This window comes from Anser brachyrhynchus (assembly GCF_964034855.1).
Source record: "Anser brachyrhynchus genome assembly, chromosome: 15".
In the NCBI taxonomy this organism is placed as follows: domain Eukaryota; kingdom Metazoa; phylum Chordata; class Aves; order Anseriformes; family Anatidae; genus Anser; species Anser brachyrhynchus.
In genome coordinates this window covers 13,990,536-14,017,697 of record NC_137733.1, presented here as the reverse complement: position 1 = coordinate 14,017,697, position 27,162 = coordinate 13,990,536, and the positions used below count along the sequence as shown (strand labels likewise).

At 45.5% G+C, this 27,162-nt stretch overlaps 1 protein-coding gene across 3 annotated transcripts in view; it reads right to left on the bottom strand.

The window, feature by feature from the left end:
- FOXK1 (forkhead box K1) overlaps positions 1 to 27,162 on the bottom strand; it is a 50,877-nt gene that overhangs the window by 6,851 nt on the left and 16,864 nt on the right. For all 3 annotated transcript variants that reach the window (XM_080556903.1, XM_080556901.1, XM_080556902.1), the window contains exons 2-5: positions 14,325 to 14,522; positions 3,579 to 3,735; positions 2,209 to 2,355; positions 250 to 443 (exon numbers count right to left, since the gene is read on the bottom strand). In XM_080556903.1, the coding sequence (XP_080413029.1) occupies positions 250 to 443; positions 2,209 to 2,355; positions 3,579 to 3,735; positions 14,325 to 14,522 (696 nt within the window). The remainder of the gene's footprint in view (positions 1 to 249; positions 444 to 2,208; positions 2,356 to 3,578; positions 3,736 to 14,324; positions 14,523 to 27,162) is intronic.

The following is a 27,162-nucleotide window of genomic DNA, read 5'->3' as shown; positions in this document are numbered from 1 at the left end:
TGAATTTCTTTGAAATGATGCCAAAACAGATATGGTATTTGATGCATTTTTAGTTTGGTTCTGGCTTTTTTTTTTTTTGTAAACACTTAAGAAGTCGGAACAATTTTCCGATTATGCCTTGGGACTACCTAACCTATATAACCACTCAAAAACTATAAACAGAAGCATGCTCACTGTACTTCAGATGAAGTTTTTGTTTGTTTTCTTTGTAAGGAGTTTGGCACAGAGATTAGAGAAAGGTGAAGTTACCTGGAGGAGAGAGGCCCAAAAGGTGTTCGGAAGCAGGACACTCCTCTTTGCCTTCGTTTTCTAAATGCTTGCTCTACTAGCTTGGCTTCAGAGGCAGGGTCAATTCGCCAAAAGGAGCCCTTTCCAGGCTCCTCCTGGGAGCGTGGGACTTTAATAAAGTAACGGTTCAAGGAGAGGTTGTGCCGAATGGAATTCTGCAGGAAGCAGAGGAACAAGATGATTATTTTGCCATGAGGAAACATGTAACAAAGACAGACGGCTTTCGCTGCACAGCTTGGAAAAATAAAATCCACACTGCCAGAATCGGTGTTGAAGACAGAAACAAGTCACTCAGCTCACAGGGCTCCAAAGTCACAGGAGAAGTGCATGAGAAAATCTGGGGAAATTAGTGAGACAGAGCTTCTACTAACCACGCAGAAAGATGTGTTTGCTTGGTACTGTACAATCACTTAAATACACCTGGAGTCCTGGAATATGGTAGCTTTTCTATGGAAAAGAATGAAAGCAGAGCTTTTTCTGAGGCAGGGGAAAAGCAGTGCAAACCACATCAGAACTCTCTCAAGACAGGCTTTGTTCTAGGCAAGCGGAAAAAGCTGTCTGAGCCTGTGCTAACTGCTTACCTGCAAACGATCACTGGGGTGCCCAAACATGCCCTAAAGGACACTGCATCTCGTGGTAATCATAATGCAAGCCAGCCAACATGCCCTCAAACATCTAGCTCCGAGAAGAATCCATTATTTATGTGGCACTAGTCTAGCACCGTAAGGCTCTTCAGATGTTGACAAGACTAATCAGCTTCTCCACTGAAAAAGCCCACCTCTGACTGGGCGCAGCACTGTCTGCTGGGCCAGGGGAAAGGCTCAGCAAGCCCAGGTATGCACCAACTCATTCCTCTTCCACTTTCAAAACAAAAGAAGAGCTTTTGTAGCAGCCTTAAACAAGTTCTTCAGAAGTAAAGCCTATATACTGTGTTAGGGAAAATAAAAACGCAGCTTCACCCTCCACTGAAACGCAGCTATCTTTGAAGCAGGATGCAGCAACTGGTTCACAAAGCACAACTCTGCTGAGCAGGTTAAGGCAGGAAATGAATTCCACAGTTAATTAGAACTGCAGGGAAAAGCCAGGGAGGCAGAATGTATTTATTCCAATTGTACTCAAAGTGCACCAAGCCATACTGCTCCTGCCAGTTGAACACAATGAAATCAGCAGTTGCAAGGAACTCTTCAGCTGCATTAGTGTATTATATTCAAATGACAACACCCATTTCAGAGGTGTGATGCCAAGAAAAAGTCTGAAAGCAGGTGGAGCTGAAATTTCTGAGACTTTGAAAACAGCCCTCAAGTGATCACTTTAGTCTGATTTAGCATGTGTTAGCTACATCCAAACCCTCCAGTGAAGCTGGTCAGATTTCCTTTAATACCACATGGAAGGCACAGATTCAAGTTTCCTCAAGTTCCCATTCTGAGATTCAAAACTTGGAAACTGACTTAGACAATGCAGTAGATAAACTGGGAAAAGAATACACCTGTGATGATTAAAGGCAATATTAGGATTTCAAAATACAATCTCAGTTTTAGGTTGGACATCTGCTCGGACAGACTACTCCAAAGAAAGACAATGTGCAGGATTATGCAAAATTCAGGCAAGTACCTGGGCAGGGGAGTTACCCATAGGAAGGATGTGGAAAAATAAAAAATAAACAAATATGAAAGACAGATGACTATGGAATTAGAAGTTTCAGAAAACTGCCCAATGGTAACACTACATTGCCCTATAAAGTATTTCAAAAAACTAATCACCCACAAACAAACTAGTTAGCAAATTAACTAGTTAAACAAATTAATTCTGGGAATAGTCAAAGCAGCTCTACTCTCAGTGCTCCAAATTTTTAACAAATGTATTATAAAGTAGATAAGACCTGTCAAAGTAGTTTAAAAGCTTGTCATATCAAAAACTTACCTGCCAGCCTTTGTCAGCAGTTCTATAATATGGATAATGCTTGGTAATGTGGGCATAGATCCCACTTAGTGTTAATTGCCTGTCCTGTGCTGAAGAGATAGCCTGCACAATTAGCTGAGCGTAAGAGTAGGGTGGCTTGGACTCATCCTAAGGAAAAAAAAACCAAAACAAAACACAAAAGTTTAGTTACTTCCTATGCTAAAGTTCACCAACAACTCAAGTTAAAAAAGCCCTCCTCTTCCCTTTCACTCCTGCTTTGGACTGCCACCTCCCAGTTTAGCACAAGCATTTGTGCACAAACAGAACTTAAAACAGATTAAATATCTTCTCCCCCCCAACATCCCCACCATCAAAACCCCACAGACAAAAATGCTAACTTTAATCTGCTTCCATTCTCCACTGAATTTGCCACATGTGCTTATATCAGCACAAGGGATAGAACGAGGACAAGCAATTGGAAGCAAAGAGTTACAGGGTATAGAGCACAGTCAGTGCTTTCAGGGTTCATGAAACTAAAGCCTTGAATTCTGCCCAATTACAACTAAAACTTTGTTAGAAAGTTTCATGCAAGCATGCTACCAGCTCTCTTCCAGCCACAAGCCCAACATGAAACTTGATCCTGTCCCTTCGGTCTCCAGCAAGACTCGTTTCATTCTAGGAACTTCAATTCGTTTTACAGATCTCATATTCCCAGCCCTTCATACTATTCCATCAAGAACAGCCCTTCTTGTCTCAAGGGAGAATTCAACCCACAAAAAGGAGTCATCTAGTGTTGTGCTTCCCCACCCAATCTCAAATCAGGTGGTTTTGAATCTAGACCTTTAACTTTGATCTGAAGATCAGCTCACCAAAATTAAGTTTTATCATAGTAACTCAGTTATTTTTTTAATCTAAATTTCATTGCAACTCTCCTCATTTAACGCTTGCTTGACAGGTGTTTGTGTTTGTTTTAAAGTCTGACTACAGATTTCTCATGACAAGGATCTAGTTTCTTCCTGTTTCCCTTTTCCTCAACTGCGTTTTGCAAAATACCATTAATTAAAAGGAGAAAACAAGACTGAATTCTAATGCTCTGTTTCTTTATGGGTTCTTGATTTATCAAACAAGCAAGACAAATTATTCTTGCTTAACCCTGTTAGTGAATGACTTGAATACATTTCGGGCAGCTAAGCAAGCAGATTCATCATCTACCACAAACAAGACGCTGGTTTGAAGGCATGGTCTTAAAACCCTGGAGGATATTGCACACAGCGCCCTTATGGCCAGGGTATTCTTAGACTCATTTAACTGCATTCAGCACTGGCAATAAACTACCAGGTCTTAATAAGCCTCCCAGTGAGCACTGTTGGGTAAGTAATGTTTCTCTGAACCTTTGGGCTGTCCCCGCCAGATGCATCTGCCTGCTGTTCTGATGCTGCTTTTGCAGCATACTCTGCTGCCAGCTGCAGATCCGAGGTAATGTTGTGAACAAAACGATATCCTGAGGATCCAGCACCACGTGGACTGGCTGGGCAAGAGTTGGGAACACTGGAAAGGCAAAAAGGAAAAAAAAAAATATTACCTTATTTATTAACAAGACACATGGTTCTTACTTCCTAAGGTACAGGAAAGCTCCCAAGTTGCTGAGAATTGTATATGCCCTGAATTTATTTTTACCTTTGTGGCTTATCCAAAGCACGGAAAGATGGGAAATAAATACAAATAATCAGAAACAATCAGAGAATACAAATCCTGACACCACCTCCCCCTTCCCATGACCACAAGAAAACAGTCTCAAAGCATTGAACAGCTTCTCTATACATGGGACTGAGAAAAATATACACTGAATTTGAGATGAATAACTAACCAAGTAACTTGTGAGAAAATACCACCACTCTCTTTACGATGCAGGTGATCGTTACCCAATTTTTCTAATAGATAGGGGCTACGTATTTTTACTGTAGGACAGTTAAAGCACCCAGTGTAGGCATCTACCACGAGGTCCCTGTTGAACAGAAAACATGAACTTCAGAACATCAGACAAAATACTGTGATTAGTGCTACATAGCTAGAGACAGGTATTGCCTTGATTCACCAAGCACACAAATGCAGCTAACAAAAGGGGGCTGCAATCACTGCTACAGAAGGCAGCTCATCTCATCAGCTTGGGCTAGCACGGGGAAGAGACATCTGAGTCCTAGGACGACCACGAGATGGCATTACAGGAACAACTACGGCGCAGGAAAACCACGCTAAAGCTGATGAAAACCTACAAACAAATAAAAGGTCGTTGTAATTTGCAGCACCACTTAGGCACACAGAAGTGAGTGCTACAAGATGAGAACTAATCAGAAAGACTTGTCTAGGGATCACACATCCTTGATTGGCAGGGCACAAAGGACAGGAGGAGAAGGATGAGGCTGGGAAATTTAAGACCTGAAGTTCCCCTCTTCCATCTCTCCTCCATTCTGCTGGGAGGGGTGCAAAGCCAGAGTGGCACGACGTATAGCCAAATCCCGGGATTACATACGTCTTCTGCGTAAGAGCTGAGAAACAATGAGCAAGAAAGCAAAACAATACACAGAAGATTAACGTAGCAAAACAAGCGGTTCAAATTGTATGACAAGATGCAAAATGAAGCCCACAGCTGGAGCCGGCATTCAGTAGAACTGGCATAAACAATCCTCTTACCAGAAAAATGCCCAACAGCAGTGCTAACGCTGACACAAATAAAGGCAGCGATACCCACACCGTGCTAAGCGCTGCACGGGAAACACAAAACATGGTCCCTTCCTCACTAAGGTGGCTGGCCAACCAGCCTTCCCCACACACAGACATGCAGACAGAGAGGAAACGGTGAGACAACCCTTGTTTGCTCAGTGGGTAACACCTCCTGTGCACAAGCAATGTGACAGGGCAAAGAATGACCGTTTCCTAGCAGTCCACCCCGTAAACTGAGAAGTGCAGCATCTCCTGTCACTGTGACACCTCTGCAAACGGCTGCGGTGCCGAGCCCACACCAACCAAGACTGTTTTCTTTTAAAAAGGGAATGACAGGATCGAAGGGGGAGGCTGGGTGAGAAATAAGGCAACAAAAATAATCCAGCCACAACAAACCCCTGCAATAGGAAACCCGAGCTCACCCGTCTGGCATATGGGGTGAGCCGTACAAACCACCGCACAGGGCTTGGTAACGTTTCCAGCACCCGCTGATGGTCCTTTGTGTCAGTGGGTGCTGCTGTTCAGAAGCATGGCAGGAGGTGAAGCTTTCAGGAGGTGTAAGGTAAATAGTGTCAGTGAGCCCATACAGAAATCCGTCTTTGCAAGAGATAAAGGCGTTTCTCACCTAGTCTTTCAAAAAGACCTGTCTGTGCAGAAAAATTAATCCAAGTTTGTTATTCCACGCTTTGAGCCCACTTTGGAAGCGGTAACACCACACCACAGAAGACGCTCTTGATGTCTTAGTATTCACATGCAGAGCTGGTGTGAATTTAATTATTTTGCTGTCATTTTTCAACAGCTTTTCCCTATATACACTTCTTAAAACGTGTAGATAATTACAAATTAAAGTAATTTTCATACATGAAACAATGACAAATCAAAAACATGGCAATTCTTTTTATCTTAGAATTTGGCACGTGAGCAATTATTGTAACACACAGACTAGGAATGGAACAGCATGAAACAGTTTGCTGATTCTTCATTTGCAGAAATACATGAAAAACAATCTATATAAACAGCACCCAAAACTTAGGTCACGGACATTGAAAACAGCAGTTTACCAGTAAAAAAAACACTTCAGAGCTCACCTCCCCTCTTTTATTTTAAACTATTATGGCTTCAAAAATCGTCCCATGCAGTTCAGACACAGGAATTGATGTAACTCTTCAAGAAGGAAGATGAAGTAGCCCCATTTTTACTGTTCAGATTTGAACTGTTGGAGCTTATCATGAGCTTTAAGTATAACTTTCTTGCTTTGAATAAATAAATACATAAACAAACAACCAAAACCCCTCCCCTTGCAGGGCTGTGATTCTATTAAGAGTGCTGACAAAGCCCCTCCAACCTAAAGAGCTGTTAACTCTTTGAAAAGCAGATAGCTGCTGAAGAGCCTGATAGTCCCCTACGGAAGCAGCTGTCCCTCGGGACAGCCAGAGCAGTATCTGAAGATTTGGGAGAAGTACTGGACTTTCACCAGAATGCTGCACTTCCATCCAGGTGGACCTGCCTCCTTTCAGCCTGGATCAATCATCAGGTCAAGAGACACGGGTGCAGAACAAACAACACGATCTTTTAGCCACTCCAAGCAAATAGACAGGGTAACACGCTGCTGAGTGTTCAAGCTCTCCGTCAATCATCGGAGAGCTCTTAAGAGGAAGGGGGAGAGAGCTGACTAGGGGAAAAAACAAGGTGACACAATCTGTTCCCCCCCAAACGCAGGGCAGGAGGAGTGAAGAAACGGTTTTACTAAAAATACCCTCCCGAGGGTTAAGTTAAAATTAAACATTAGTGGAGTTTAAAGAAAACAAGCAAACACAATGCAGTGACATCAGTTTCCTGGAGTTCCTGGAATTCTCCTCACCACCCAGAGCAGGGGCTGGCCAGGGACGCTGCATGCACTCCCCCCCTTATTAAGAAATATTAAGAAACAAAGACTTTTTCCTCCAAACACCTGCTTGTGCTATAATACACAATCAAATGTAGGGATAGTGACTACAACTTGCTGGATATTGACATCCCCTCAATGCTTGAAGACATAATGTGATCCATTTTAAGGCTATAAACGTTTACTGAGCAAAGCTACGGCTAGGTATGCAATTTCACCCAGCGCTCAGCCACCTGAACGAACTGCTGTGATCCATGCTTACCGTCCATGAGAACACTCCTTAGCTTACAAGCAATCTAAGCTAATTTGCATTAAACTTGTCCGTTTGGAAGAGGGCACTCTGTGGAGAGGAAGCATGCATTTTATGCCATTGAAAGACACACAGCACAGAAGCAAACCAGCTGCAGTTGCCCACAGCCTTAACCCCATGACACCATGGTTAACGCCCCACGTCCCAGAGATCTTCAACATCCACCGAGGATTCAGCATCTCGACTTGAAACACTTACTGCAGGCAGCCACTGAGACACAGTTCCTCAAACATCACGCCGAGACTCAGCTTTAGGACCAGACTGTGACCACGTGCTGAATCACAACAGCCCGTTGCAGCGTGTTTTCCATTTAATGCTTAACCCTTCTTTGGTTGTAAGGCCAAGAAGACGAGGGCTGAAAGAACTGTCTGCAACACACTCGCCCGTGTAACAGGCAGAATGGCATAAACACAGGGCTTACTTCTGGCTATTAAGAACGTAACAGATCTTGTAGCATCATGATTCATTTTTGACTCCTGCCAACAAGAATCCAGCCTTGTAAGTTCACAGCACTTTTTAACAACTAAAAAGACTTTAAATACCAACTATTGGTGAAGATGTACAACTTACTGCGTTTCTGCTGGAATGCTCCAAATCAGTTTGTTTTAACTAAAGAATCAGAGTGCAAAAATAGGATGTACCACTGTGCGCATGGTGCATCCACACAGAGGATGCGGGATGTTGTTCTGTCTCATCTCATTAAAAAAACAAAACAAAACAAAAACATCACACCACCATTACCACAGCAGGATCAGAGAAGGTACTGACTGGGGTAACTGGGATGATCAGAGGCAGGGAATGGATTCCACACAGAAGACAAATAGTTGAAGACAGAAAGCTGAGGTGCAAGGAGACAGCTTACAAAAACAGAGCCAACAGAAGGCGTACAACTCCCAGCTTCTTCTAAGTGAAGTGCTGGTGAACATGAAATGAAACTAACAGCGGGTCCAAACGAAGAGGAAGTCCTTCTATGTTTGTAGTCAAACCGTGGAACAACATGCTGTAAGACGGGGCTGATGTTAAGTTTATGTGAACACAAAAGACCATTATAAAAGCTTGTGGGAAAAGGAGGAAGACAGGGAATCATCAGGGGCTTTATGAGACACAAAGTCAAGAAGTCACTGCTCCAAGGCAGTCCTTGAACCATGAAAATGGTGGAGGCAGACTGAACACCAGTTAGCATTACTGTGTAATATTTTCTGTGTTTGTAAATTACCCCAAAGACACCTGTCTGAAGCAGAATACCAGGCTAGATGGATCCGTTGCCTGAACACACGCAGTGGTTCTTATGTAAAGATCTCCAGACTCTCTCAATCCAACCACATTTTACAGACTTTGGGCGGGGGAGCAACAAGTGCTTAAATGATTTATTTATGGTCATATTATAAGTCTGTGAGCAAGCTGGGAACAGGAACACTCCCAAATTCCAGTGCCAATTTCCCCAGAAGGACAGGCAGTAGGGGAATGCAGGAAAACTGCTGTTACTTAATTCCATTCTTTTCTGCAAGAAAGATATCTGTAGGGCTCAAGCTATGGAAGCTTAATCTAAGCCAGGTGTATGGATAAAGCACTTTCCCTCCCTAATGGCAAAGAGGAAAGATTACCCGGGATTCCACATAAAATTGTTCACCTGACTTGGAACCCGCATCGCTAAAGAGAAGAAAAAAAAAACCTCTTGTGGTTTGGGATACGGTACTCACATGAGCAGTGCCTTTGAAAAATGCCTAAACGCACATTTCTGAGGCAGGTACAAAGACATAGCAGTGATAAGAAACCACCTTGGCAACATTGCCAATACAAAGATTCCTGTCTGAGCAGGTTTTTTTTTTTTTTTTTAAGCCCCAATTCAGTACAAAGGGAGAATCCTCATTTCTTAACAGGATCTTTTCTAATTGGAGGTGTGTTTCCCTGCACACAAGGACTATGCTAGAGAAATGCCACAAATCTCAGACTACTCCTATACTCCGTTTCAAGTGCCTACACATGGGATACCAAAAGATACAGGGACTTTTTTTTCTCTCTCCATGTGCAATAAGCAAGAACCAGGTCAAAGTACAGCACTTCAGCTTGCGAAACAAGCATTTCCACGATACACCAATCAGAAGTAATGGGTGCGAATCCTCCGCCACTGTCTCCTTCCCCAGCCTAGCCCCAAAAACATAACTCAAAGAAAGGCAAGCCCTTGCACGTTGCACGTTTCAGACAGGTTTCAGAAACAATCACAAGTGGTGAGATTGCCAAACCACGCTGGATTTTGATGTGAAAAGGGAAATATGAGAGCTACTCTGCCTGCTTAATGCTGAAAAAAACGCAAAGCTGTTGAACAAGCCACAGCGAGAGAAAGTTAGCTATCCACAAAAGTTCAAATTGTTTTTACTTGTCTGCGCTCCAGCAGTTCCCCTCTTAGAAAGGAAGTGAGCTCACTCTGACTGTGGATTCAGTGAGCGTTTTACACCAGCGCTGATCAGGGGAAGTGAAGGGAAGAGGAAGTGCTTGTGTAGCTGGTGACATCTGCAACCTTTCCTCCAGCACATGGCTTGGCGCATCTCCGCTAGCACATGGCCCATTATCTGACATAAACATGCGTAGGAACCCCCGAGCCTGGTAGAGATCGCTGCATTTCTTATGTGATGTATATGCATCACACTACTTGGCTTGTGGTTTGGAGACAAGGGCGATTAAGAACGATCACCATTCTGTCCAATTGTGGGAGTTACCAGGGCTATGTATTCTGCCCGAGTGCAGGAAGTAATGGATGACCGAGACAATGCAAAAGAGCCTGCAAAAATCCTGCCTTCGAGCTCTTCGCTGGCTTTTCAGTTAAGTGGCTAATCATGCTATAGGAACAAGGAAAGCCTGAATGAATTGGAACATGCAATATTTATGCATCCTGTCCCACTGAGTGCATGCAACCACTGAAGTCAGGGTTCACTCAACTTCCCACTGCATACCTTTAGAAACATGCAAGTTCATATTAAGACCCAAGAGTTCTGAAACGGTGTTGTATGGCTGTCCTAGATCCTAGAAAAAAGCACTCCCTCGTTAGCAAGCCAAGTCTGAAGCAAAGCATATCCAGCACTTACACATCTAATATAACATGGCTCGTAAGAATACATACATACACACCACCCCCTGCCAACTTATACTTCCATGATTCTTTACAGAATAAAAGCCCAATCCATAATTTATCTACTACACAGTCTTGGAAAGTACTTATTACGCTCTACATGCATAAAAAGCAGCCAACGAATTTAAATGACCTGTTAAAGGCCACAAAACCCATTGGTGACTTAACCAACATAACTGCAGTTCCTGAAATGCAGGCCTCTGAATAACCCACAATCAGGGCATGCAGCATGTTACTGAGCTCATTTTGCCTTGTGAAAATAAAGGGAGTGTGTGTGTAGGGGGGCAGGGAAGCAAATAAGGTTGAAAAATTTATAGCTTCTGGAACTATAACAGTTCAGCTCACGTCTTCTGTTTTGCTAATCAAAACTATAAAACAAGAGTGAAGAAGGATGTCAGCTGATCTTTCATTTATTCATCTCATTAATTTCACTGCAAACTAGGTATTGACTATTCTAGCAATGACTGAACATGGGCAGGCACACTGAGTGCTAAAAATTCTCTTAAATATAAGTTTAGGCCCCCACACAAATGCGGACCAGTTTAACTATTAGCACTGAACCTCACCAGATGCTTCCCAAGAAGTTCTCACAGGGCTCTAAGGGCTCTTCCTCCTACATGTCAAAGATTTTTTATTTTTATTTACTGATAAAGACCGCATGTGTGAGCTACATTCCCATCCCCTTTCAGCGAAAAAGTCCAAGACAGTGTTCAAGCCCACAGTCATTCTGGGGCAGAGATAAGCCAGAAGTAACTGCTGGAAAACGTGAATACTGATACTGACCTCCACACTGCAGCATTCTGAATTTCTTTATTGCAGCATTTATTTATTTATTTAGTTTTAGTGTGAACATTACTACTATTTAGAACAGGGAAGCACATACAGAGAAATTAGTTTTCAGAAATACCCGCAAACACCAAACCAATAACCCTGAAGGGCAGTACTTCAGAGAGATGCTGCTGTTCAGAGTGTAAGCTCAACTTCAGAGTTAAGCTACCACTACAGGGTCACTAACACCAACTGGAAGATTAAAAAAAAAAAAAAAAAAAGGCAACTAAACACTGTAAATCTGAACTTAAACTCAGCATCGCTTCAAGACCAGGAAAAAGATCCAGCATCATACCTTGTCTCTGTGGATCTGTTTGTAATCCAAGCACAAGCCACTCTGAAGACTGGATTACAACACACATGGAGACACATCCATGTAGGTATTATGGATTTACAGCAAAACCAGGCAAAGTTAAGGGGGTTTGTAAAACAGGTGAGGAACTTAAGTCATCAGTAAGAGTGTCACCAAAAGAGGATGCTCCAGATGCAACTGCAGAAACTTAAAGCCACATACTGAAAGCCAGTCCCGTAACTCCTGAAATCGATTGTGAACATCAGATGTCTCCCAACGGGCAGTGCTGAATTTAGCCAAACTACATGTGGCTTTCAGACAGCTTTTCAGTGCCTTGAGTCTACTGAAAAGAGATTTGTGCTTGAATCCAGGTGCTACTCTGCCCTTTCTTATGACGTGCAATAAGGACAGGCAGCTTCTACTAGTTTCTTGCAACCACAGTGGCCTTTTCGTTTCAGACTGTGGAAGTCTGATTTTTTTTAAAGGATTTTTGAACTCAAAGCAGGAAGAAATAAGTTATTGCCTGTGTGTAAGCCTCACAAAGCATGCTGCCGGCCAACATTTTCCCTTAAAGCTGTACAACAGCATTGAAAACATCTGCAAAACAGCCCCTCCTGGAGATAAAACACCTAACTAAGAAAACAGTGGAAACACTTCTCCCTGGGAGTAAGCAGGGATGTTGCTTTGCAAAGCTGCTGAGGGTGGCAGGTTTGCTTTTGTTTAACTAAAGCTCATTCCTTCTCTAGGCGGTGCACTTCGCGGAGGGAAAATAAATAGGCTGGAAAGAAACCCAGCAGCTTGCGGGGGGGGGAACCTGCAGGGAAGCAAGCTGCAATGTGAACGGGGAGGCAGAGCAGGGCTGGGGGCAGGAGGGCAGGGCTGGTTCTGGGACCAAGGGGTGTCCGGGTGCGGGGAGCGCAGGTAAGGCCCCGGCCTGCGGCCTGCTGCGGGGTGGAGGCAGGAAGAGGAGGCCGGGAGCCGCTTTCCAAAAAGGAAATTTCACCCGGCCAAGGATTTCCAAAGTGCACTAATTTTCCATGGGCCAATCAGGGAGAAGCGAGGCAAACGAACCAAATTAGGAAAGTAAATACTGGAAAGGGGGAGAGGGAGGAGGAGGAGGAGGAGGAGGACGAGAGCAGAGCCTGTGAAAATGCCTCCTGAGACAGCCGGGGGAACGGGGTGAGGGTCCCAGCCCCAGCCCCCTGCAGCCCTGCCCCGGGGAACGGGCTGAGGACACCGTGCCAGCCTCGTGTGCTGATAGAAAGACACCGAGACAGAGAGCCAGAGTGCACATCGACACGCTCCCGAAGAGCAACATTCCCCTTCTCAGAGAAAAACACCCAGACCGTGTCCCAGATCACGGCCCCGCAGGATGCGAGAGCTGCAAGACCCTGCAGAGGCAGAGAGGGAGGTTGAAGGGGCTGAGCAGGGATGTTTACAAACGTGTCAGCCCCTCCTCTGGAAGAGGAACTCAGAAACGAAAGGGATTTGGCAAGTGAAACCTCAGATGTCTTTTGAGGTTTTCTGAAGACTCTGCTGGGTTCGCTTCTGCTCGAGACAAACGGATGCACTCATTAATCATCTTTAGTAAACACCCCGTTAGGGGCCGAGCACAATTCAACACCACTATTTCCACTTTCTCCTTATGCAAAAGAAACATTCTCGGGGAGTCAAATATCAGTTGCAGGCATATGCCAGAGTCAAAAGATACAGCCTCCGTTAGTAACATAAACCACAGTGCGCTGCTCTGCGCAGGATGACTGAATGGAAACTAAATACCATATGTTGGCAAAGAAACCATCCCCCTCCCCTCCCAGCAACAAGCTTCATCTAAAAAGAGAAGGTTAAATATAAACTAAAAGCAGTGCCTGAACAGAGGGCTGAAACCGCAGCTACCTCCAGCCCCCTCTTTCTAGCATATCTGCACTGCACATCTGTGCAGCTCTGCAAGAGGGGGGAAAAACCCAAACAAGCAAGGGCCTCCAGCCCTATGCAAAACCAAACGGGCTTCATTGTGACCCTCAAGTCATTCTCAGCCATGTCGATTTGAATACTACTCACCGAATTAGCACCAACTGACAGAATATGTTTGTTTATTACAACGTTTTACAAATCTATGGACAAGAAAACAAACCAGCAGCTATTACTGTTACCAGGTACGCTCTCGTTATTCTGGGGTCTGCACTTTTTAAAGCTGTAATACATCGCCCTATACCATCAGCTACTGATTATTACTTTATTAACTAATTATTACTACTTTATTATGCTTTAAGTAACAACTTTAATGTTAAAAGAGATCACTGCAAAGCTGTAACATCAACTCTTCGCTGAGAAAGGAGGAGGGAAAGCAGTCAAGACAGTAACTTGATGTTCAGCTTATGTCTACTGCACATTCTTGAATCGGATAGCTTACAAAACAGGATACTCGCACAGACGTCCATTCAAATCGCTACAGCCCCTCGGTACACGGTCAGCATCCTCCCCGTTTCCTTCTATTCCCAGGAAACCACATGCCAATGGCCACCCTCGTCCCTAGCTCCAGATAACACCGGCACCACCCAGCAACAACAGAATGTTATTGAGATAAAAATAAAATAGGCAGTCCTAACAATATTTGCCTGCTTTCTTTTCTCCGCGTATATAGGTGGTTCTTGATAGATCTCTCTAATTCCTCTGCCGAAGATAAACAGCTCCACGCTGTGAAACTACACTTGACGCCAGCCCCCGCCCTTCGAGCTCTTAAACAAAACCCCTGCGCCCTGCATTTAGGCAACAAAATTTTAACCGTCTTCCGTCATTCTGAACATCAGATATTTAACAAGTTATTTTTAATAGGGCATTTCACGCATCAAGTATAGCAGATAAAGAACACAAAGCTGATAAAGGCCGGTGTCAGAACAGAGATGGAGTTTCCAGAACGCGCACAGAAAGATGAGAACTTCAGGAGGGTGACAGGGGACGGGTAACATCTTACCTGATAGTGCCTGTGGGGGACGGGAGGGGACTGACCACGCTCCGGAGATCCGGCTCCGGGATGTGGATCTTCAGAGGCGATATTTGAGGGTAAAGTGGCCGAAGGGGAGGCGATGAGGCTTCTTCTTTTACTTCCTCTTTATGGTATAAAGATGTGAACTGGATCTTTATAACCGTGCTAGGGAATCGAAAAGTACACCTGTACGGGAAAGAAAGGGAAAGTCACTGTCACACATGATGCTAAACAGTTTAAACGTTTTATATGCCACTACTGAATCATTAACACATTCATAGCATAAAAATCCACCATCCGCTATAGCGTCTTTCTGCCCAGAGTCCTGGGCAGGAATTGTTCATCATTCACAAATCACTGCATATACATCACAGGGATTTCAGATGCAAGCTGAAGGCTTGGGTAGGCTAAATGATTTCCCCAAGGCCATGTATTCCATCAATGACTAAGCATGACGTAGAACTACAAAGACAAACTGTTGGGTTCCTGCTTTATCAAGGTCTAGAATTTATCTTTTATTAGCTCCTTGCACATAACTCAGGAAGGTACGAGTTACTAGAAAGTATCAGGCCACGAGTAACACTGCACAAAAAAGCCATGAAGACCAGACAGCCCAAACAGCCTCCAGGTAAGACCAGACAGCGCCATTTAGAGACCAGCCTCTACACGCTGTAAAACTAATACCCATTTATATCTCTGCACATGATGCTAAAACATCATCTAGCAGGTTTCCTATTAAAAACAACACATTTATTTACAAGTGCCTCTTTTAGACAGTGTAGATTATAGCTAAGAGGGTCAGAACAGGGCCCCTACAAGTCTATAGGGTTTCATTTCTTTTATAAAAACATTTCTTTCCAATTGTTACTTAGAAAAAGAAAATAATCACACATCTACACGTGTAGCCTTCAAGAGATGCTGTGAAATTCAAAAGGAAATAAGCACTGACATTTTCCGTATTTGAACAGAAAGCTTTCTAATTTATAGTGTCTACAATAGGCACGGGGCTGTAAAAGCGAGTGTTCTGCAGTTCTACTTATTGCACTTTAATTAGACAATAATGTGCAATCAATACAAGCTTTCCAGGGATCATTTCACTGATACTAAGGTTAAAGAAGCAGGAAATAAAAACCAGGTTTCACCGTGGGAAAGGCCAGCAGAGCACAGCGATTGTGCTGGCTTCCAGCACCTCGCCTATAGAAGGAAATGAAGGGACGTGGGCAGTGTTGTTCTAGCACCACGAGCACGGCTGAACACAATCCCTTTAACCAGGGCATTATTGAATCCTGCAGGTAACGGAGCCAGGTGGTAGGCAAGTAAGTCAGTGTTTGCGACTGCCTCATCTCACCTCTGCTATCGAGAGAAATACAGGGAAACATTTTATTGCTGCTCTAAAAACATACTTTCCTGCTCTTGGTGCCTCACAATCTAGTTCTGCTGTAAGGTAACGTTCAGAAACCTGCTGTGAAAAGAGCAAAATTATCATTCTGGCAAGGGAAGCTCCTCCTCATCTCCCATCTCATCTCGAGGGAGCTGGCTCAGCATCTGGCAGCATGGAATCGCAGTGGCGCTGCCACGTACAGCAGGAGCTTGCCCTGCATTTCATTCCCTTCAGAGGTCCCGTGCTTGTTAGTGCATTAAATAAGAACACCGCTGCTGGCCATGCAGCCTGGCCATGTTTACCTAGCCCTTCTAACCGAGCCCAGGACAGCCCAGCCCTCGCGTAACAGCACTCAGAGCAATCCCAACAGGTCCGGCTGCCCTGCGGCAGCTCCGCAGCACGGCCGAGGCCAGCCGCGCACCGCGGTGCACACCAGCAAGGAGCCCTGTCCCACCGCCACCACGTTTCGCTCTTCAGAGGAGCCGAGTAACACGAGGCCATGCATCTCCTCCCGTCACTGCCTCCAGGTCACGCATCCAGCTCCTCAACTCTATTTTATTTCCTGATGCTGTAACGTTAGATAACTGCACCCAGGCCAGTGCCACCAGTCCGGGAGCACGGGCGATCTTCACAAAGCTAACTTTTGGTTTTCCTAAATCCTAAATCAAGCTAACTATGAAGTCTAAGCCGACCCAGCAGACGTGTGCTGAAGAGGCCCGTCTCGCACAGCGTCTCCTTGGGAGCCCTCCCCGGAGCTATCGGGTTCAGCCACGTGATTTACCCGCACTGGAACGAGGGAGAGAAACCAGGAGGCTGGGCTGGGCTGGCTCCGCAGGCAAACAATTTGTTGGCTGCTGGGATTTCGTTTTTAGAAAGACAGCCCTCCTGGCCCACTGGAGCAGAACCCAGGCCGTGCAGCTAGCTTTAACATCTTGCTGGCCAGCACGTACGTGGCCCTTTTGTAAGAACCAGTCCCACAAAAAGCAGAGAGTGGATATACGTGAGGGTGGGCATGGTTTCAGGCGGCTTCTGCAGCCTGGGCTGTGCTAGCTCCTGCTGCCAGCGCAGCCAGCGTGGGGGTAGCTGGTCCCAAGTGCCTGCATGCTTTCAGTGCTGTAAAAACCTGGGACGCGAGAAATGGAAATGCGATGTGAAACGCAGAGCGCGGATTCCTGCACAACTCCTCCCCTCCCTCAGGGGAAAGAAGGTGCCTGGGATTAGCGTTATTGTTCGAGTCCCTGTTACAACAACCGCAGAAATACCAGCAGGGACAGCCTCGGTGCAGCCCGAGACACTGCCCCAGGTCAGCCTACACGCACCGACACCGGGGAGCAGTGTCAACGGGAACTCGGGACAGCCTCACTTCTGAACCGTGTCACAGAGAGCTGCTTTTCATTACTCTAAAGCTGGATGCAGTTTTAATGAGCTTTTCTAATTGTTCCCTTAATTAACCTCTTTCCTACCAAGGAGGATAAATGCAAACTGTATCAGGTAGTCCTATTTAGAAACCGAGGCACATTAGTGCAGGATTTAAGCCTATGAGAATTATACTTCTCCAGAAGATAAGCAGGACAAGACGGGCAGCCCAAGCAGAACCGAGCACGCATTCACTAAGATTACTGTATATATTTGAAGTTATTTAAGCTGAATTAGACTATTTGATCCATGTCGCATGATTCCTATCAAAGAAGCACAGCAATTACTACCACGGCTTTACACTTCCATCATGAGAAAAAGATCAATCTGAAAGCACCGGTTAGACTCAACATACAAAGCATAATGAAGACAACTGCTATTTCCAAAGGTGTCTAAGATGCAACACTTTTAATCACCTTGGAAATTCCCAGCTGATTACAGAGCAATGAATTAACGGTCCACAAAAAGCTCTCGGTCACCTGCAGGCAGGAGGCAGCCGGCTTCGATTGCAGAAGTGCAGAGCTGTCCTCGATAACCTGCTCCAGACAGGTCCAACCTGCAGTCCCAGGCCATATAAACCTCACCTATTGTATAAAACATGATGTAACTGTGTATGAGTACATCTGAATTCCTTGTGGGAAAAGGATTCCCGTTTCTCCAGGATCCTTGCAAGGCAGGGAGAATATCTGTCTTAAAACCAAGAACACATGCACGCACCAAGCTCCAGAAACTGCACGGAAACAATTCTTGCCTTGTGAGATTGCAGGCAGGAGAAAGTCAAAGCAAACGGATTGCTGGCTCCCTGCTGCATGCCTGAGCTCACTGAACGCACGCTATATATACATTGGAGACCAAGGGCAGGAGGAGGAGTGCACATGCCACACATTGCTACAGCAACGTAATGAAAAAGAAAATGTTGCTAGAAATGTTTGTTTGCTTTAAGTACGACAGAATTTCAAAAGTTTCCTGGACAAGCTCCTCACGCTGACAACACAGCACCCATGCTATTAGGCTTCCTTCATGTGGTGAACCAGTGACAGTGACCACAAGCATTTCATCTACGTAAGGCCTGAAAATAAAACGCTAGGGAACACTAGACTTTACATAAACATTCACCCCTAATGCAGGCTTCGGGGAAAATGGTTAGGGAAAAAAAAAGGCAACGTGACAACTCCATACCCTGCACGACACCATAAAAACCAGAAATGTTCCCCCCCTTCCTCCAAGTGCCTTTTACTCACAGATGCAAAGGGAATCGAGGTGCATTTGCCAAAAGGTAGTGCCAGACTCGGTAGAAATGGAGGCTATTCACCGATTTCTTTGTTAGAGCACCCTGCGTGCTGCTCTACACCAAATGGCTTCTGCTAAAATCTGTTTCACAAGTGCAAGAAAAGGCTGCTTGAAGAGACTTAGAAAGGAGACAGGAAATGGGAGCTGGATTCAGGGCTGTGCATTTACGCTGCAGAAAAGCACGGTGTCGAAACGGAGAAGACAAAGATCATGAAAAGGCCAAGTAAAATAAAGAAGCTTATACGCATACACGTGTACTTATATATATATTAAACGTCATTCTGGTTTATTATGCAAAGGGGAGTAACCAGAAGAGCTGTCACTCGAGTTGCCACCAGCGAGCCAGCACCATGTCTGCCTCCTCCAGCATGCTGCAGTTTCTGGAAGCCGCTGCTCCTGCGAACACGCCCCAAGCACCGCTGCTAGGAGCAGTGCCAGGGCACAGGCTGAGCAAGAAACGTTTCGTGAGCTGCTTCGTTGAGAGTAACGCTTTTCGCCATCTGAATCAGAACTGAAACACGGGGCTGTGGTTCCATTCAGAAAAATGAAGTTAAGCACGATGGTCTCCCTCTGCTGCGACTACCACCTTTTCTTTTTAAGCTCACAGCTACCGTTAGCACCCCCTGACCCTGACACCCTTCCCTCTGCCACGCCACGCAAGGGGACGGCAGCCACACCATACCCTACGAGGTGGCGGTCACCTCCCCGATCAGTGCCCTGCTCAGATCCAGCAAACGCTGACAGGCAGAGCTCTCACTACAGCACCAAGTGCCGTGGTGAAACAGAACCGTTACTAGCTAAAATTTGACTGAGGAGCCCCACAAAAGCCCTCCTAAGAGGTATTAAAATCCCCAACCAAACCGCACACACCAGCCTTTATTCAGTCCCCTCTAACTTCTCTGAAACCAACTCCTCACCAGTTCCGTGCCATTCCCCCAGAAGAACATCATATTATTCCCACGCACAAAGCTCCAAAAGCACGCTGGGTTTCTCAGCTCAAGTGAGAATTTGCCTTCAGTCACCTTTGTTAAGCCATTACCATTTCCAGTTATTTCAAGGTACCTGACTCGATTTCACCAGAGGGCAAGACAGATCCTTCTCACCTTTTAATGCAAGATGTAGGGTAAACACCAAAATTTCAGCGTGCAGGTAGTGCATGCAGCTGCCTTCACAGAGAAGTGCCCCAATCACCTCCTGCAGCTAATTTTCCTGGTATTCTGTAATCAGCGAAGGGAAGAACAACGCGCTAGCATCTATGAAAATCACGTTCCCATTAAGTCATAAATCCACTCCCCGTTCCTGCGATACTTTGAAGCAGTCTGAAAGGAGGTGCCTTGGCCAACATGAAAGACTCACTGGGAAAGTTTACCCAAGATCAAACTAAATTTGGTTAGAAGGAGATAAGAGTTTGCTTCACTTACCTAAACACGTATCTAAGCCCTGAAGGTCTGCCCGTGGACAGATGAGCAAACTACCCGACACAAGAGCAACTACCTCAGATTCACACTTCTTCCAAAACAAGGTGCAAATCATTGCTGCGACCACTGCACAACAAGATTTGTTGCTTTGTGATGCTTCGATCTGACCGTGGGGAGCCTGACCACAGGCATACGACGTGTTTCAAAACAACAAAAAAACACAAAACACAAAAAATTCAACTGCATAATGTTTAGAAGGGTTCCTCCTCCACCCAGCCCCTTTCAGTAAGGGAAGCAGCCAAATCAATTTTCTCCGTCTTCTCCAAAGGGAAGGTAGCCCCTTGTTCCCCGATGGCAATAATCAGCAGCAGCATTGTGCTCACAATGATTATTTTGCTGGAACTGCAGCTGTCTGAAGCAGCAAGGTAAGCAAAAGCATGAGTAACAAAACCACCTTTCAATCGCAAGTGAATTATAGTGAATATTATTTTGAAGGGATGTCATGAAACCATACAACAAGCTCTGTACAGCTGTCTTAGCTGTCACAGGAGATTATGTACTACTCACCCCTCCTTTATAACAAACTAATAATATCATCAGCCAACATTTCCTGCTCCCCTCCCCACCGCAGGGATTTATTTTTTTAAAATAACATTTTGGAGCCAACACCAGTAAGAAACCTGCTTTATTGTCTACTTGGCTGGTGCTATCTGGATCCCAAATGAAAAAGTTAATTGCACCAAGACTACAGAAGGAGTTCTGGAGGAGTGAAGACAAATAGGTTTTATTCTCCTAAGTCTAAATACACATTACAAAACAGGCATGCACCTATCACCATGGCAATCTAAAAGTCGTTCTGTCTGTTTTCTTCACATCTCTTTAGGCTAGGGGACACGGGCAGCATAACTGCCAGGTTTTTAAGACTGCCTCGTCCATATTGGAGGTTACCACAGTCTTAAACCAATGAGGTTTTCAGCATTTGCTATTTCCCTTTCAACTGCACTACTGGTCTGACCAGATTTAACACAGAAATCCTACTGAAGGCTAACCCACAGAGTCCAGAGAAGTATCTGTAACGTGACTGTCAGTAAAATAACCTGCTGCTTTTACAAAGAGAGAACCGAGGGGCCTGGTGAAGCCCCAAATCCACTGCGCCTTGATAAAGGCCACAGGGACGCTTCGGTACATTTGCTCTTCCTGGGATGAACCAACTCAAGCCAAGGACGAGGCAAGATGAGCACATGGCCAGACAGCACCAGGACAAGGAAATAAACTGCAGAGCTCCCTGCAAAAACACCTCTGCTGTTATCCACTGCTGTTTAGTTAGAAGAAAAGCTATAGAAGTCACCGTTAGTGTTTTTAACATAACTGCTGGAAAACCGGGATCAGAAAGCATGGGGCTTATCTGCAGATAAAGGAGTACAGCGATCTCCGTAACCACCACAAAGACCAAGCACCCCATTGAAGTGTTCGGTCATGGTTATTCTGTAAGGCACGATAGGAGTTTAGATCCAGGAAGACTGGTTTCTAACTTTAAAGTTACCACAAGTTTACAGATCGCTTGCCTTGGATGCTTTGTAACACAGTCACTGTATGTTGTCCATACTGTCCTGCTTAACATCACAGATACACACAGGAGGTGTGCCAGCTGGGATGGATCTGTAATTGCGTGCCCAAGAGTGAGGTCAGGCTTGAAATAAGGAGTTGAATTCAAGAGAGAGCGATCTTAATTCTACTTCAAGAACGTCAGTTTTCTTCTGTTGGGAGCTTTTTCCAGAAAAATGCCAGCAACCACTCCCATTACCCTGTGACAGCAGATGTCTAACTCAAACCTCACTGTCCCGGTCCTGGCATTAACTGCCTCCTAGCTCTCATGTCTGCACCAGAGCTAGCACCAAACTGCTTTTAGTAAAGGCAAACTCACTGGGAAGCTGTGAGCATTCCTCATACCCAGCCCAGTGGCGTTAGCAGCAACTAGCCTACAGCTCTGCATTACTGGAAGGATTTTCTGTCCTTCCCCACAAGGCAGCCGAGGTGGCTGGAAATGCTCCTCTGGCCACCCTGGGCTCACCGGGATGAGGCCAGCTGGGTGAAATTGTGGCTCGTGTGGACGGCTCACTGGTTCCTTCTTCCCTGAAAACAACCTCCCGAAATGACACCAATTAAGCCGCTCAATCTCATGCAGATCAACTTTAACAACACCTGACTCTGTTCCTCTGCTGTTCTTCTCCTTTCCCCCCTCTGCCATTCCTTCCCCTTGGCCAGTTCCTCCTAATGTCACCCCCGTGCCAAGAGCACCATCCAAATACCTGTGGAGGTGATATTAATTCTGTTTTTTTGTTGGAGGGAACTGCCAGGCAGAGCAGCCCCCTGGCCTTGCCCTCCACGTGGCAGCACCGACACGAAGGAGGCGGAGGGGACGAGAATCGGGGGGAGGAAGGAGGCACCAGCAGCAGTGCTGCAGATTTCTGGCAGATAATTAAAAAACAGAGTACGTAACCACAGACTCAGATTTGAGCATCACATGATCCAAACAGCGCCTTCTCCTCTCAGAGGACGAAATGCAGCTCATTCATTTTGAGAGAAGCTCCGCTCTGTGTCAGGTGCGTCCCATCAGCTACCACGCCAATGCTTTACGGCTGGAAATATTCAAAAGCTCCTGAAACTGAAAAGTCAATTTTATTTTAAATTCAGCTTAATTATCCCGAACCCAAAGTCAACCAGCTGAGGCAAGACACCAGCGGCATGAACAGAGCTGGGAATCGTTTTCTGCATCCTGACGAGCGCTTCCCATGTCCCACACCCATGACAATTCTCACAAGGCAGCAGCAGGTCAGGGCTCCAGGAGCGGGTTTTGTCACCTCGAAGGGGCTTCGCACACTGCACGACACGTGCTTTCCAGCACCCTCATGCTTCCAGAGTTTATTCACCCGTTGTCCTTGAGGGAAGCAAGCACATTAAACGGCTGAACAAGGACAGCACGTCAGAAAAAAACAAAATAAAACTGCCACTTTGTCACAGACACGACCTTTTCCTTGGGCTTCACGCTACCGCTTGCTTGGCACCGTACACGGGGTAAGGGATTTTTTCCTTAATGAGAAGGCACCACAGGTTACACTGGGATTTGCCTAACACTGCATATTACCGTGTCTAAAATGAGGTTTCCAACACAGCCAGACAAGATTTCAAATGGGCAAAGAGCGTGTGCGGGCAAGTGTATCTATTTAAAACAAATACTACCAGCAGCATCAGGCAAAACCACAACTTATGAATAGCTATGCCTCTTAAAAGCACCAAGTAAATTAGCTATAATGACTGTTTCTATTGAGCTCAGTTGCACAGGGCTTCCCTTTATGCCATTTCAAGGCTCACAAACGCACCGAGAAACGCTTCCCCACGCAGGCACATTTTGAAACCTTCAGCAAGCCCCTCTGAAAAAAGCCACGTTCGCAGGAAAGTTTGGGCAAACTCTGGGATTCCCCTCCTGGCCAGCACCACGCACGCAGACGGACCTGAACAGATTTTTTTTCTACCTTCAGCCCTCTCCGGCCGCTGCAGACATCCCAGGTGGCTGCTGCCCATCCCAGGGAAACGGAGCCAGGCAGGTGGCGGAGGGGGAGAGGGTAAACACCCCCCGGCGGATCAGGAAGGCTAAAAAGGAAAAGAGATACCAGAAGCCCAACCCCATGAACATCAAAATGCTGTTCTGGTTCACATGTATCTTCCTTAAAAGCACGCAGAAAATAGGCTTTTTTTTTTTTTTTGCGGCTCTGACAACTAGATGTTGAAAGCAAAACCTTCAGGAGGGTTTGCACTGAAACACCATGCTGGGCAACTTAAAAAACAATCGTTTTATTCTACACAGCTTCTCTACAATTTCTGATAGGCTCTCTAGCAAACCTTTTAATTGCTGTCAGAGAGCAAACTGATAAAACGAGCAACAACACCGCCAGGAACAATGGCAGTTAATTTTTCAAGTGAGAACGTGCTAGGTTCTTCCACACTGGAGAATTAATAGCGAAGAACCAAGGGCTGTATTTTTATTTGTACATCCCTCACATCTCTTTAATGATGTTCTGATTTTATTCTTTGAAAATTATTTGAGATGTCAGGCACAGCTTTACTTCAACATTCTCCCCTTTCAAGAATAAAGCACAGCACAGGAAAGGGAAAAAAAAATACAACACAAAACACAAGATACTGCAGTTGCCTTTTTTTTCCTCTCTGTGTAATGAAATAGCACAGCAAGGTCATGGAATAAATTCAGTGAGTATGAAAACAGAATCTCGTAGAAGAGCAGGGAAGAATATCATGGAAACTGCTGAAAAGGGTGTTTCAATCAGGTGGTGGAGAGCCAGCAGGAGAGGTAGGGGGTTCCCCCTGGAGTCACCACCTTGCCCACGTTATGGATGGGTCTTGTCCAGATCCTACATCCCCAGCATCGTGGGACAGGGCTTACAGCAAAGCTGCTCAATCCACTACCGAAAAAAAAAACCACCAGAAGCTCCTCCAATCTCCTCCAGAAAGCTATCAGAGTGCAAAGGGACAAGAATCTGCAGTTTCTGAAAAATAACCTTCCTGAAACTTCTCCAGCAGAAGCCACTCAAGTCAGCTCGTTGTGTCTCTTCACGCCTACAAAAAAGCTGAAAGATGTCCTTGGAAAAACCATCATTACCACTTGTTTCTGAACTCAGTGGAGCATCTGACTGGATCAATCCACACCTGACTGGATCTGAATTCATCTATACATATAAAAAATAATAATAATTAAAAAAAAAATCTATGAACACTTACTTTAAAATTAATCCAGACGTGGGTCTGACAAATATTTCCAGACTGATAATAAATATGCAGGATGATATCAGAAATCAAGAATAAAGCCTTGCTATAGTCAAAAGAATATCCCTACCAGTCTTTTTTAACAAATACCATTAAGGCAGATTATTTTTGGTGCTTGGGCCAGTGACTCTGTTAAAGCCCACCACCAAGACAACCTTGTTAAATACGCACGTCAGAAAAAGATGGAAGTTACTTGATGCCTATCCACGAGGAACGGAGAAACAAAGAGGTGATGCTATAATTGTACCTCAGTCAGTTTCGCATTTCAAAACATTGGAGTCAGCTTCAAAATATGCCATTCACTCCAAATGAGGAGCGCCGGGCACGGGACTCGCTATCGGAAGACGAATTCCTCTTCCCCTCCCAAGCACTCCCATTCCTTTAGAAACCAGCAAGCTGCAGCTCGGTGGCACGGAGCACGGCCAGCCTGCAGCATCTAAAGGTCCAGCCTGGCTGTGATTTTACATCAACTTCAATTAATCTGCAGCATCAACAGTCACAGCGATTGGAAGGTTTTATTTGTATTATTTTCAAGGTCTCTGAAGGTGAGCTCTGGCCCCACTTCTAGCAGCTACAGAGGCTGCTCTGTTCCCCTCGGTACTCCTTACTGTAAACAACTTGGTGTTTCTGAGCAAACTGCTAAGATACAGTGCACTTTTTTCCTGTGTGTGTCAGATGGGAAGCCACGTCTCAACCCACCACCGCCCCGCGTGTCAATTAGAGCCTCCCCTCCTTTACCGGGCCTCTCGGTACAAAGGCAGCGGAGAAAACAACCCTTGCGTTCGTGTGCAAACAGTTACCTGCGGAAAGCATCTAGGTAACTGTCTTTCGGGTCTAAAATTAACCGTAAAGCTGCTGTTTATTTTGAAGTCTGGCAATAAGGAGCTGTTTTAAGCGTCAGAAAGAGCGGCCTGATGAAACCTCAGAACCTGGTGCGAAAGCTTGCCACCGAAGTGGGCTGGCACAAGGTGCAGGCGATGCCTCTGTTTAAACAAGGCTGGCTGCCGGCCCCAGAAAGTTTCTATCAGCGCTGCAGATGGCTGATACGATCTGCAACACACAGCACGCCCATTATGTTGTTTTGTTGTGTGTGTGGTTGTATACATGAAAATAACGATAGTTAAGAAACTCCGTGCAACACGCACGAGCCTCTGTGTGCCCGCTGCTGCCGTGATCAGGTATTTTAGCCTGCAGAGGTCTAGATTGTATCTCGGCAATTTCTTTACCAAACACTAAATATCTGATCTTCAGAGAAAATGTAAATTATGTGCAATATTGGGGGGGCACCTCTCTCTTTCATCATCCAGTCTCATAACTGCGAAAGTCCCTTTCCACGTTGGGCTGATCAGTAAATTAAATTTCTTACCGTATTACCAGTATTTAAAAAAAAAAAAAAGTTTAAAGCCTGAAAGTTATCAATATCTGTGATTTTTAAAACAAAGAAACTCTGATGTGCTACATATAGTGTTCCTCAAAAGCTGAACAGCCATTTAACCCCACTGTTTGCCCGTAACAAAGAGGCTAGGAAAGGCTGGTTTAGCTCAGAAACGATGGATGGCTTCTTACGAACCTACCTCTTTCTAGCTCTGACGTTTCTCTATTTTCCTTTGAATTTATTTTCCTAAAAAGAGCGCTCGCCTACCAGCCTTCCATTTTCAACCTCCTTGCCACCCGTACACCAGCACTGCCTCTTAAAGGGTTCGTGCCCAGCTTGGCCATCGCCCCGTTGGCACGATTTAAAGCCGGATCTCTCTCGTCACCTCGAGAAAGCTCGTGGCCCCCTGCTCGAGAGCAGCGGGGTGATTTCCGCGCCCCGAGCTCAAGAGGAAGGAGCGTCAGCAGCGCACGCGGCCTTAGTTGAGCTCTCAGCACGCCGTGCTGTGCCGGCAGGGATCAGTCCCTCGCCACCGTGCCTTTGAACAGAAGCCTGTCTGATACGCCGCGGCCTCAGACACGTGTGCAATTCCAATAACATCACCCGCGGCTGGAAATAGACGCAGATGTCCAGCCAGCCGCTCCCTCCTCCCAGCCTCCTTTATGTCAATAAATCTTAACCTGGCTGTTTGAGCAATGTTTAATCATAAACAGCTCTGAACGGGCTCCAGAACATAAACAAAGGTGAGTAGGAGCAAAGCGGGGAGCCCAATCCCGAGACGCTGCCGAGGAGCCAGGCAGCAGGGCGCAGGGACTGGGAACTGCAGAGGAATGGGACACGCACCTGGTGTTATCTCAGCCAGCCTTGTGCAACAACGCTAAGCGTGCAGGACGGCTACCACGGGAGCATTTCAAGGATTAAATGCGTTAACAGTCTTGGTTCCCTTAAAAAAAATAATTAAATTGCTCAGAACACCCACTTAGATGTATGAAAATAAACTCCCCTCGTTGATCTCATCCCACTGCCATCTCCAGCACAGTCATCTCGGTTCCCTTCTGTGTTGCCAATCAAGCTAAAATTAACTCCTCTCCTCCTGCTTACCGCACG